The 14,044-nt window shown below is 25.3% G+C and overlaps 1 protein-coding gene across 1 annotated transcript in view; it reads right to left on the reverse strand.

Annotated features, from left to right (window-relative positions):
• Nucleotides 1–400: 400 nt before the first annotated feature.
• The window catches only part of LOC107437704 (RAB11-binding protein RELCH homolog), a 38,889-nt gene continuing 25,245 nt past the window's right edge, over nucleotides 401–14,044 (reverse strand). The window contains exons 14-24 of the mRNA XM_087151877.1: nucleotides 13,708–13,888; nucleotides 12,296–12,452; nucleotides 9,794–9,963; nucleotides 9,460–9,536; nucleotides 9,189–9,295; nucleotides 7,095–7,277; nucleotides 5,676–5,739; nucleotides 4,444–4,582; nucleotides 3,302–3,418; nucleotides 1,713–1,866; nucleotides 401–1,593 (exon numbers count right to left, since the gene is read on the reverse strand). Coding sequence (XP_087008003.1) covers nucleotides 1,458–1,593; nucleotides 1,713–1,866; nucleotides 3,302–3,418; nucleotides 4,444–4,582; nucleotides 5,676–5,739; nucleotides 7,095–7,277; nucleotides 9,189–9,295; nucleotides 9,460–9,536; nucleotides 9,794–9,963; nucleotides 12,296–12,452; nucleotides 13,708–13,888 — 1,485 coding nt within the window. The 3' untranslated portion in view covers nucleotides 401–1,457. The remainder of the gene's footprint in view (nucleotides 1,594–1,712; nucleotides 1,867–3,301; nucleotides 3,419–4,443; nucleotides 4,583–5,675; nucleotides 5,740–7,094; nucleotides 7,278–9,188; nucleotides 9,296–9,459; nucleotides 9,537–9,793; nucleotides 9,964–12,295; nucleotides 12,453–13,707; nucleotides 13,889–14,044) is intronic.

Genomic DNA, 14,044 nt, shown 5'->3' on the forward strand with positions numbered 1-14,044 from the left:
TTTTTTTATTTGTAAATTAAAATAATTTGAAATTAAATTTTTTTATATATAAAAGTTACAACCTACTACATTGCTTAGGTATACACCTAAGCAATGTAGTAGGTTGTAACTTTTACAAACATAAAAATTAAATTTCAAATTATTTTAATTCAAGAGAAACTAAACTATACAAATATATTTTAAAATTATACAAAACTTGACAATTGTTTATTAATTTTTAATTCAAGAGAAAAACATTGCAAGATAGGAGACTTTTTAAACAGAATTTAATAATCTTTGAAACATTTAAAATATTTATACATTTTAAAAATCAGTCAATTCTTTTGAACAGGATAGTATATATAGTTTAAGACTAAGGTTTATTTTACGTTTAAAGCACTCAAATTGTGGCTTTTCCTTCTTTATTTTTATTCACGAAAGAACTTTGAGGAACCCCTCAGTGTTATGACATTTATAAAATTAAATTAACTAAAAATTGGAAATAATGTAATAACAATATTGTCAATAATCAAAGTCACAGTTTTATTTTATATAAAACGTGTTTTTGTTTGCATGTTGAAAGCTCAAAATATAAACTTTACATTTACTATCTTGAAAAATGCAAAAATTGTATAGGAAGCATGTTATTATTTTTCAATAAAAATATTTTCTTTTGCATATTTTAATTCTTTTATAATAGACACATGAAATCTATCAGAAAAAAAAACAAAAGAAAATTGCTAAACACATTTTTAAAGATAAATTATTTCGACTAATATTTATTAATATATTACTCAACTGTAGGTATGTTAAATAAGCCATCTACATTATTTTATCAAATTCAAGAGTCAGGAAAAAATTGTAAAAAAGAAAGTTTATTTAGAAAGAGTGAAATTCTTTTATTGTAGTATATGTTTCTTCTTAAAAACTATTCTAAAATAAAAGTAAAGCTGATAATAAATAAAAAATACTGTTTTTCACTAATTGTTGAAAAATTATTTTAAGCATTTGAAAATGCGTTTAACTTGAATACTAATAATACAATACAGAATAACTTAGTGAAACCATTGCATCGATCATAAGATATTTCACGTAAAAGCACAATTCTTATACAACAGCAAAATATCATACACATACTTCAGAGCAACATCAAACATATCAATAAATAATTTACAAGTAAAAAACACAGACATCAAAAATTTTAAAATATCTTTACAAGGAACAAAATAACAAGACCAGTGAAATAATTAGCACATATGCACAACTTTAACAACAAAAAAGTGTAGAAAATTTTAAAGCAAACAATAACACTATCACTTACTCCTTAGAGCCACTTAAAAATTCTATAAAATATTAACCATTTTAAAATTACAAAACTATTTGTTTTTTCATTATTTACAACTCTATAAAATATTGTTTTTCAATAATCACAACGTGGAATGTTAAATGGACATATTGCACCAGGATTAACTACAGTGCTATTTTTTACGTAGTTGGAATAAATTGGGAATATTTGGTCTGGTAACCACTGGTCGCCCAGAAAACATTTTAGTTACTCTGTTCTTCATTTCTTCCATGCTTCCAGGGGATGTAACAGATATTGAACGAGGACGGCTGAAAATTAAAAAAATATTAAAGAAATACGAAATTTAATATTTATTTTCTTCAATTAAGTAAAAGAGAAAATAAATAAATATACAGAATATTCCGCAAAACAGCTTTAACTTATATACCTTTCAACAGATCTTCCTATGTCTAGTTTGGCTTCAAATTCTTGTATCATACTGTTGATAGTATCTTCATATTCATGAGCAATTTGTTGAACATCAGATTTCAAGCATCTCAAACCAGGTAGAAAAGCTTCAGCAATTAACTGTTCACTCATAACTAATTATATTAAGTGCATTTTAATACATTTAATGGAATGTATATACACAAACATTTACTAGATCACAAGCAGATATAGACAATATATATTTATAATGTTTACTTTTAAAGCATAAATTAAAACTATTACAAATAATAATAATCATAATACCAAAAAAAAAAAAAAAAAAAAAAAAAACTGAAAAAATATGAAATTAAAAGTAAAATCCTGGTGACTTGAAAAGTAGACATGAATTATGGAAAATTGTTTGAAGAAATTATGCACTGGAAATAAAAAAAATATCCCAAAAGTTTTTGAAGTTATCACAAGTTTTTTTTTATCTATACTTATTATCTTAATTTAAACTGGGATGGAAAGCTAAGATTTTTTTTTCCTTTTATATCATTACTTGCCCTTTTGAGCCAGTTCTGGTTAATATAAAATTTTTTGCACAAAAAAAATGCTTACAGAGTTTTGAAAGATGTCATATTGATAAAAATAAAGCTACACACAAGAGTTCTTAACAGGTTCACAAATTTTTTGAATGAATTTAGAATTAAATTTTTTCGAGATTAATATAGTTTTAAGAACCCAGTTTTTTTAAAACTATTTCTTTCTCTACATTTAATTTTAAATTGTGTACAATGACATGTTAACACTGCTATAATGTTTTTGTTTCAATTAAAAAGTCAACAACTATCTCATTTTATTATATGCATCATTTTATTGCATATTATCCTCTGAAATCATAAAAATTCATTATAAAAGAATAATTTAATTATTTTAAAGAAGATTAATGCACGGAATAACATAATGTGATTTGTTTGTTTATATTTTCTTTGACTCAATTATAATGGATAATTTTGCTTTAACCTTTTTTGCTATACATCTAATAGGGGAGAAAAAAAATATAATTTTTTTATTTCCATATAAATTTTTAGTTAGATATTACATAATTATTTAAATTATGAGAAAAAAAATAAATATAATAAAGTAAGAATTTTTTGACTATTATTACAAAAGATACACAATTACTACAAAACAAAAGTTTTCTCTTAGAACTGAAAAAAAAAAAAAAAAAAAAAATTACAGTATTTTACCCAAGTATGGAAAAATCCACATGCTCAAAGTTGCTTTCCATTTTAAACAATGCAATATTTTAATTTATATATTTCAAAATATTCAGGGAAAAAAAGTTCATTCAAATATGTCAGAAAGTATAAGTTAGTTACTAGGTAAAAAAATGTCAACAGACGAATATTACTATTTTTAGGGCGATATTATTGAACAGGAAAGTAAATTTAGCAAACTAGTTGGATGAGTCTTGTGATTCAAGATGATAAACTCAAACAAAGTCATTGAATAAAAAAGAGAAAAAAATATGGATCAATACTCATTAACAATATTAATATAAATCAACAATTAGATAAATATTATGTATAAAAGAAAGGATACAGCAACAAGACATGGCGGTATATGCTTCTAGTAGAGCAAGAGCGATGTCCATTTTCTTTGTTTCATTGCTGGTGCTATTATTTTCAGCTGCCAAAGCAGCTAATCTAGGTAATACAACTGTAAAAAGTACAACTCATTACTTTAAAATAATAATATAGATTATTCCATAACATATTTTAGAAATTTACACTGATGACAGTTGTTAGGTCTTCTTTGTATAGCAGGTACAATTAAACTAAAATTCATTTTATCAATTTGTACTCAATATATACTTAATATTACCCTATCATATACACTACTCTGATTCTACAGATTTAGGTTCAAAATTTTACGTTATAATTCTTGTTTTTGAATTCTGTAATTATTATTTCAAGAATTTATTTTCAATGAACTGAAAGCTTTTCTATAATTAGTTATCACCTAGAAATGTTCAAAAAATTATACATAATTTGAAGAACAATTTCTGACTTAAACATGCAAACTGAAATTAATTAAAAAAACATGTTATGAGATATTATAGTAATTGAAAGCACTTGTGTTAAAGAAAAATTTTCAAATTATGGAAAAATTAATAAAAATTTTATAATGTATACTGATACCAATTTGTGAGCTTGGAATTTTTTTCATCTTTCTCAGTATGAGTCCCTTGTTATGTTGCATTATTTTGTATTTAGTTCTTCCTAAATATGTAATTAACTTATTACGCTTTGCAAAAAACAAAATTGTGTCATCGTTTAAGATTACATATTTAGTTCTTTTTTTGGGGGGGGGGGATATGAAAAATCTATCCCGTTAAAAGTGTATATGACAAAGTACAAGAAGATTATAATAGACGAAAAAACTAAATAACTATGCAGATTTAAATATTTTGGTAATGATAAATAAATGATTCATATAATAGCTACAATTATATTTAATTTCCTAAAGGTAGTTTTTACACAACTTAAATAATAATCGAGTAATACAATTCATACCCCTTTAAAAAAACAACATAAAACTTGAGGATGTAAGCTAAATTTTTTATATTCATTAATTTTTTATATACTTTGAAAACATTTATAAGAAAAAATTTGCATTTTTAAATACCAAAGAGAAAATAGCCATAACAAATTAAAAGAAAATAATAATCATAAGTTTCTTACATTCATCCCTGAATTTAGGTTCTGTATTGGGACCAATTTTAGCAAAGGTTTTAATGACTTCAACATATAACAGATGCTGATCTCGATATAACTGATCATCAAGAAATGTCTGAAGCTGAAGATGAGCTTTTTCAAGAAGCTTAAAATATAAGAATAAAAGCATTTACACATAAATACTCTAGAGTTTTTAAAAGATAAAGATCAAATGTAAATGATTAAAAACATGCAAAACAAAATATGAATTTAAAAAAAAACAAAAAAAAAAAAAAAACAAGAAAACAATGGATACAACAACACATTTCTATACCAATGAAAAATAAAAAAAGTCAAAGTATAGATCAACACATTCAAGTAGCAATAAAAATAAGCAAGACAATGGATAACATCAACATTCAATACAATTATGAAAAATAAACAAAACCTTTTATTTTTATAAAGAAAAACATTTCTAAGATACAAAATTATAAACTGTTGTTTATTTGACCACTATTAATACAAATAAGTGAACTGTACACATAAACTTACAGTTATTTTAGTATTAAATTAACAATAAAATTATGGAAATTAGCTACATTTGTAAAAATAAAAAAACAGGCACCTTATCTCAGAATTTCATACTTTAATGCAGGACAATAAAATATTTTATAACATAACTTTTACCAATCATGCAGAAGAATATGAAAATATCATTCAACACAAAGCAACAGGAAATTCTACACTACAGCTTTTATACAATGCATACCATACCTGACGAAGAAAGCTTGAGATATTCTAAATTGCAGCACAAAGCAAAAACAGATACACAAAATTTATCATGTATTGAAAAATGAAATTAATTAAATTATTCATATTTTAATACTTAACAACTGTTTCAAAATGATCAATGAAATTATTTCTCAAAATTAATTTTTTGCAATTTAATTCATGAAAAATATTACTTTTTAAATGGATATTTAATACAAGTTTTTAATTTCTATATGCCAGCACACAGCATTGAATCGCACATTATCAGTTAATAAAGTCATTTCATAAATTTTTTCATGCTACAGAGAACATAAAAATTATTAATGACATATTGGATTTTTTAAAAATAAAAACACTTCAAAGAATATTATTACGGTAAATATATATTATATATATAGTCGATAAGAATAAGAAATAGAAATGTGAGCAATTTTCATTTAAAATAAAAAAAATGTGAAAAAAAAATAAAATGATTAACTTTAACTTACATCTCTTTGAGAACTAAGTTCCATAACTGCTCCAAATGCAGGTACTGTTGCTATTCTTACAACGCTATAATGGGAAACAGAATGATAATATTTAAAACCGATGGTATTTTAGCAATTATCTAACAAATAGCATCATATTTATCAAGAAAAATTAAACAGAAGTTTATATATACTGTTGTTCCTATTAAAATAAATAAATATTAGTCATCCTATTACTTATTTAAATATGAAGGCCATTTAAAGGTGTGGGGAAGCTTCAATTACCTTTACACATAATTAATAAATGTGTTAAAACCTGATTAATTAATCTTTTTGATAAGTAGTATTTAACATGAGAATTCAGTGAAATTTTGATTGCTTCAATTCAGTGCTTAAAAAATGGACGACCATTTTTCAAGACTTGTCAGACCAGAATGTGAAGAAACAAAAGTGATTTGAAATAAAAAACGTAAAGTTGCCAATGAAAAAATAAAGGTGAGAAACTAAACTAGAAAAACAACAGTAGCCGAAAGAGAAAAAAGATGAAATAGGTAGGTAGGTACTTTATTTACGTCAAACTAGAGCTAACTGCAACAGTAACAGTCGGGGAAACATTCACTAGGATGATTCAAAGACATGCTATCACAATTGTGATTCTCTGCAGAGAGGATTTCATTTGCGCAGTCACTTCCTTAATTTAGATATAGATTTGAAGGGGAAGGAAATTTTCCCAGATCCCTGCATCCACGGTATAGCTCAGCGACTAACCAAAGAATTTTTTTTATTCACAGATTTTGCAAGCACATATATCGCATGTGGTCGTTAGGACTATGCAGTGTGGAGGATTGAATCCCGAACTATACTACATTTTGAAAAAAAGAACAATTAAAACCACAGTGGCCAATAGGTGCAAATCAGGAAAAAATGCATTTCCACATGCTTTGGAGAGGTGGTGAAAAACATATGTTGTTAACAAAGGAATCAGCTTTCCGATCAGAGTTTAAGCATTTTAATCTTTAATTTTATTTTTCACATAAATTTAAAAATTCTTTTTTTTTAAATTTAAATGTATCATTTTTAAATTTTTTTACACATAAATTTAAAAATTAAAAAATGTATTTTTATTCTGAAAATGATAACTGAAAATTTAGTGAATACTCTACTCATTTTTATTAGGAAAACTTTTTCTTAAGTAGTAAATAAAATTTATAAATACATTTGATGAAAAAAGGAATATGATACTTATGCTCGCACATTTTAGCACTAATTAAAGTAATTATTGAATACTAAAAACGCAAGGACCCATTAAAGGCATATGTAATTAGAATATATGGGTGGTAAGCATTAATATCATATTTAACATAAAATAGATAAAAAAACTATATTTTGTGTGAAATCTATTTTGTTGTATAAACATAAATTAGTAAAGGCTTCACTTACATTTCAGGATCACTGGCTAGAGTCACGAGGGCTGGGGTCACACGAGTGCGTAATAGACTTTCAGATACAACTCCAACCAAGATTTCAAATAGTCTTCCAGCAGTAACTCTTACTAAAGATGAATTATGTACAACACCATCCCAAAGAACAGAAAGCAGTAGTTCATGATATGCTTTATTGGAACTGAAAGTAAATGCAAGTAATTATATGACCAGATTTGCCTAAATGACACTAAAAATCTTACAAAGTTACACAGTTTAGGTTAATAAAATTTTTAAATTTTAAACAATATGAAATCACATAATAATAAAAAAAATCAAAGAGAAAGGTTTGTTTCTTATTAAGTACTACAATATCTCAATAAATGCATATAAATATTCTATCAACTACATTTTTTAAGTATTAATATTTCATCATTTATAGGTATTTCTTTCATGTTCGTAATATTATTACATTTTGATAATATATGTATGAAACTGCATTGAATTTTAGCCATTTTTGATAAATGCACATTCTATATAACAATTAAACTCAGGTTTTTAAGTTTTTTTCCTTCAGAAAGTCTTACTGTCCTTATGCACATTTACTAATTTTATTAATTGTGTAAAGCAATCTTGTCCTTTATGGTCTATAGCAGAGGTCGGCAACCTTTTGTAACTGAAGAGCCAAAAGTTGCAATATACAAAATTTCCCAGTTTTTAAAGAGCCACTAAAAGTTTTCAATCAAATTTTATAGTATTTGCTTATATATATGTGATTTTTGATTTAAAATAAACAGCTCTAAATATGAAATAATATTTATTCATATAAAAACACAAATATAGATAGTTACATCAATGGGAGAATTGTCTTTGCATGCCTTTTGAATGTGTAATTAAATCTGGCTTATAACTGGCTCACAGCGACTGAGTCACATGCGGCTCGCGAGCCACAGGTTACCGACCCCGGGTCCATAGTAAAACTATTCAAGTCAAAACTGAATAATTAAAAAATATTTTTGAAAAACAGTTTAAGTTTAAATACATATATAAAACAACTTTCCTTAGGTTTAGCATAATTTATAAATATAGGGATCTATATTTTTGATTTATTTTTTTCACAAAAAACTTATAACTGCATTCAAGAGTATTTGTAAAAATTCATTACATTATTAAAAATACAAAATCCATATCCTTATATTTCAGTTTTAAAAATAAGTTGATAAAAAAAAATTTTATTTTTCAATAAATTGCACATTTTATAAAATCTCTAGCCAAACATTAAAAAATTAGTATTTGAACTAGTAATTTTGGCAAAAAAATATGGCTATGCTCTCATTTTTAATAACAATTAACATATGATAAAACATGTTTAGTGGAAAAATATTATTCTGAGAAAAATGAATTTAATTTAAAAGTAACAAATTTCGATAGTCAGTAAAATTAATGCACTATACCAAAAAAAGAATTTTAAAAATTTCACACTAACTAATTCACGATTGAAAAAAATCTGCATTACAAACAATGATTTGGTATTTGTAATAACTAACATTTAAATAACAGGCTACAGAATATTTTACTTCAATGCAAAACCTCAAACTATTTTCTAAAACATAGATATTATCACTAAATCAAGTAATTTTAAACAAAAATGATTCAGAAAATAAAAAGTAAGATAAAGGAAGTTTTTAAGTAGTTAAAAAAAACATGCATGGTTTAAATTGTTACAAACATTTTTCAGGGAATTTAACAAATATGTAAGGTTTTCATCATTGTTTAGTACAGCAAACTGAATAAATGTGATTTGACAGTTGGTTAAAAATAATTAATGATATGTAAATAATAAATTATATATAAATATCTAAAATATATAAATAATTAACTCCTAGTAGCCCCTTTTCATTTTATAATACATAGTTCAATTTTTTATACAAAATAAATTGTAAAAGCAAGAATAATTTTTTAAAAAACTACACTAATTTTTAAAAAAACACTTTTTTTAAATAGCAACACAAAAACAGTTCCCTACTCAAAATTGTATACACATTACTTGTTAAAATATTTTTCAGTATAATTATTTACAGTAAAATAAATAAAGAAGATGCATCAATTTTACCTTAACTCCGTAATTGCGGCTTTTATACTGTTGTCAGGAATATGATGTGTTGATATGTCAACTAGTAAATTTTGAAGGAACTCCAAAAGTTCTTGTCGATCTTCTGCCTACAAAAATATGAATTTTTGTAAATTATTCAAAACAAATTTAATTTTTAATAAAATAGAGATTTCTAAAATTACGAAGATATTTTAGTAGCATTGAATAAAATGCTAAATACAAATATACAAATTTAATATTAATATTAGAAGAAAAATCTAAATTATCGTACTTGATTAAAGACACTCAATACACCTGCAATATAGACAGGAACTGTAGCATCTTGGTAACTTGATCTGCTTGATGTATCTATAAATAAAAAAATATAAATAGATAAATATTTAAAAAATGTTAGAAGCATTACAACTAGGCAAATCAACATAGCGTTATACAATTATTTTTTAGAAAAAAATAGCACAAAGCTGTGCTACATGCATAATAGTAAATTAATTTTTTGGTAAAAGGTACATCATATAAAATAATATTTTTTCTACTTTTACACTTGTATGTTAAAGTATCAAAAACTTTAAAACAAAATAAAAACAATTTCAAAATAAGAAAAATACCTTCATCTTCCTTTAATTTTAATTTTGATAGAAAAGATGGCTTCACATATTTTTGAGTAAATGATCGCCCAAAAAGGTGGCAAAAATTACGCATAAGCTCCACTAATGTATGAACAAGTGCATGTCGCTGTGAGCTTACTAAACTCAGAATAGAATGAAGAAAGGATAACCTAAAAATATAAAAATTTATCAGGCTATTAATCACAATTTATAAATAAAAGGGTCTGATAAAAATGGAAACTTTTTAGTTACACAATGCCTTTAAAAAATAACAAAGCAATGCAAATTAGTAGATTGATTAAAAGTTTTTAAATTCTATATAATCAAAAAAATTGAGGGAAAAAGCATATTCAAATATTTTCAGTTACATTTTTCTATCTGAATTATTTTTCCACAAGAAATAAAATTAATATAACAAAATTATATAAAGTAAAGTTATAGAAAAATAAGTTTAACTTTTTTGTCTAACTTTCAACAAATAATCTTTCATAACAATTTAGATAAAGTGTTCTTAATTCTGGATAACTCAAAAATGACCAGCAAAATTTTTAAGATCAATCAATAAAAATGCATGGTCTACGGCATTTTGCATTGTTTCCCCCCCCCCTGCAAAATTCAAAAATAGCGAAACCGTTTGATAGCAGATGGCGTTGCAATCATTAAAAATAATGTCTTCTGCTGCTTGTCAGAACATTTTAATTGAAATATTTGTACTGGTGCCTATTAATTTTATTTTTAGATTGCACAACATTGTTTGTTCAAATAATGGATATTTCCAGTCAGCTGTACCTTCTTTTGAAAATTTGATAGCTAATTTTGAAACTTTGTGAGAATAAAGTACCTATTTCCCTAAGCAGCATACAAACCAAAAATTTTTATCTCCTCTGTGTTTTAATTTTCAAAAGAGGTCTATTTTGGGATACTTCTATTTTCAGTTACTTTTTTAGCATTTTTTCAACCCAGAAGAAAACTTTCTACTGACCTGATATGCATCACATATCTAGTTAATATTATTACAAGCATTGTAATAAAAAAAAATGCAAACACAAAGTGCAATAATTAAACGCAAATAACATTAAATATATAAAAATGCAATCTAAATTGAAATATTCATCCAGTACTTGATGGCCTGTGATTTAACCTATCAATTTATTTTATTTAAAATGGCGATAATAATCTGTTGGGATGTCTACATTTCCCTTTTAGATTAAGGAATTGACATATGCACTCTCTTTTTATGTAAGTCACCGTCGGGACAGGTAGAAAATGGTTTTCCTCCGGTAAAAAAGGTTTATTTGCTTAGTAAATGTTAGTTCATTTAATTATACTTTTCAATATCCTTTTAAATTTTAAAAAACTTAAGTTTAATTTTTTTTTTGTAGAACTTCGATTAAAATCGTTTAGGTATTCTGACATAAAGAGCATTTCGTTCTATAATGATCACTTTTGATTTTAGATATATATGGATTAATTTTTAATATTTTTGATGAGCCATGGAAAGGTATTTTTCACTATTTCTCATTTATTCATCCTTTTATAATGCAATTATTGAATGTGTTTTCTGTGAAAACTGAGTTTGTCCTATTAAGGATGGTTACAAATTTATATTTGGGAGATTTGGTTCTCTATGACTGGGGTAATACTAAATCCTATTTGCGGTCGGAGAAAACTGTTAGGTAATATTTATAAAGAGAAATGCCTGGTAATTAAACCAAATGATTTAAATTATGATTCTTTTGATTTAAATAAATATGATGTGATTTGTAAAATATGTGTTATGCCAGAAAATAATTGAGCACAAGAATAAATAATTGCATTTAGTGAAGTTCAGTAAATTGTAGAATTAACCATAGTAATGGGCTAATTATAAAAATAAATAAGTTTTTATTATAATTATTTCTTTAATATTTAATTTTACTTTCTAAATTATGGGGACACAAAGTTTCATAGTTGAATTTACTTGAAACTTATTAATTGATGCAATTATTATAAGGTATAAATTGATTAGCATAATAAATTTTTTTTTGCTGCTTATCCTATACTCTATAAATTTTATTTGTAATTTGCTTAAAGATAAATTTATTTTAATTTGGATTACACCTAAATTTAAGAGGTTAAATAATTTTTATAATTTAAAAAAAAAACAACTCTACTTGATTTCTTGTTATTTAAATATAATTCTACATGTTTTAAAATAGTAATTTTTGCAGATTTATATTCTATATTTTGAACACTTGTCTGATTTGTGTAATTACTTTTAATTACTAATTTTCATTAGTTGATTTAATGACTCTTCCAACAATTATAAACCTAATCATTAAGCATCATTACAAATAGTTAAACCCAATAGAAAACAATTTAGTTCATGTGACAAATAATATTTCTTCGTTATAACAGTACTGTATTTTAAAATGAAACTAATTTTAATTTAAAAAAATTTATATTTAAAAATATTATAAAAACATTGTTTGAAAAAAGAAATAATATAAAATTACAACTTACAGTTCATTAATAACAAAATCATGCTCAGGCCAAGGTTTATACCATTCACTGTTTATATATTTATCAAATGTTTTTACAGCACTCATCAACTCATCCCCATCACCAAGAATAATGGATGGATTCAATATACTACTATGATAAACTGGTAAGCGATCCACTAAAAAGATTTAATAATAATTAAATAATTTCTAATAATTACCGTATATTCCGGCGCATAACGCGCCCCGACGTATAATGCGCACCCGTAATTTCTAATGCCTTTTTTAAATTTTAAGATATACTCTTCCCAAATGTAATTTTCCAAAAGGTATTTTTGTTCATGTCCACGAAAAAGGCTGGATGGACGAAAATGGTGTTAAATTGTGGGTAAAAAATGACTGGCAAATCCATCCTGGCTGCATAAGAAAACCAGAAAGCCTTTTAGTGTGGGACATGTTTAGGTCCCACCTTACAGATAATACAAAAATTTTTTTGAAACAATGTAACACCGATATGGCAGTTATTCCGGGCGGATTGACACCATTAGTTCAGCCATTGGACGTCTGCTTAAACAAACCATTTAAAGCCAATTTAAAAAAACAGTGGAACACTTGGACGTTGAAGGGCGAGAAAACCTTTAATCTATAATTTTTGATAATCGGCGTATACCGCGCACCCGTAAATTCCAATGTTATTTGAATCAAAAGTGCGCATTATACGCCGGAATATACGGTAATACTTTTAATAATGAATACTTTTTAATAATTTCTAGTTTTATTGTCCAAAAACCATACAAAATCCAAAAAAATTTAATATTTTGCATACATAAAATCAAAAATACGAATAATTTCTAAACATAAATTATGTTTTTATATAAAACCAAAATAAAAGCATACATTGAACCAATAGTGAATATTGCATATTGGAATAGCAGAACAATTAGACATTGTTTTTATGTATATAAATGCATGTTTTGAGGAATTCAACAACTTGAGGACGGGTGATTCAGTAAAGTATTTGTACAAAATCAGAATCAGGATGCAATTAAATAAAAAACGGTAACTTAAATGTAGTCGTTGCTAATTTAACAGACTTACTTTGCTTTTACTTTATTGTTAGTTTAATCATATATATTATTAATGTTAGTTCAAAGTATAACTAAATAGTTTTATTTTGAACTAAGTAATGGTGAATTAAATAAATCAAACAATTATAACTCCACCCACAAATAAACTGCTAAAGAATTACTTTTATTACCAGTTTTATCTTTTTATCCTGAAGAATACAGTTTTATGCTGGCACGTATTTGTGATAGTCGACGCGAAAGGGTTAAAGGTTAACAAAAACATATAAGTGCATGTTCTGAGGAATTTTAAGGTTAACAAAATCTTGGCTCTAATTGTAAGTAACGGAGCAGTAACTACTTTACTCACCATCAAATTCAGTGGGAGAGCTGCAGGTTATATCAGGGTTTTCAATGTATGGCCTGGATTTTATCACATGTACAAATAGGAAAGGAAGCAATGAAGAAAGAGCTCTAACTATCATTATGCAAACCTGTTCTTCATTTTGTAAACTACCAATCACAGGAGGGGATGGAATGTTGCATAAAACCTAAATACATGAGGCATTTTTTTAAAACTATAGTTTACACTTTTTTCCATTCTTAAAAACACAAAACTGATTTTAAAATGAGATTTAAATTGAGCAAATTGACATTAAGAAAAATAATTCCAGAGTAATAAAAAATAACATTTTCAGGATAGAATA

The sequence above is a fragment of the Parasteatoda tepidariorum genome, chromosome 9, assembly GCF_982258835.1.
Source record: "Parasteatoda tepidariorum strain Cologne lab strain chromosome 9, Ptep-v5.0, whole genome shotgun sequence".
Lineage (NCBI taxonomy): Eukaryota > Metazoa > Arthropoda > Arachnida > Araneae > Theridiidae > Parasteatoda > Parasteatoda tepidariorum.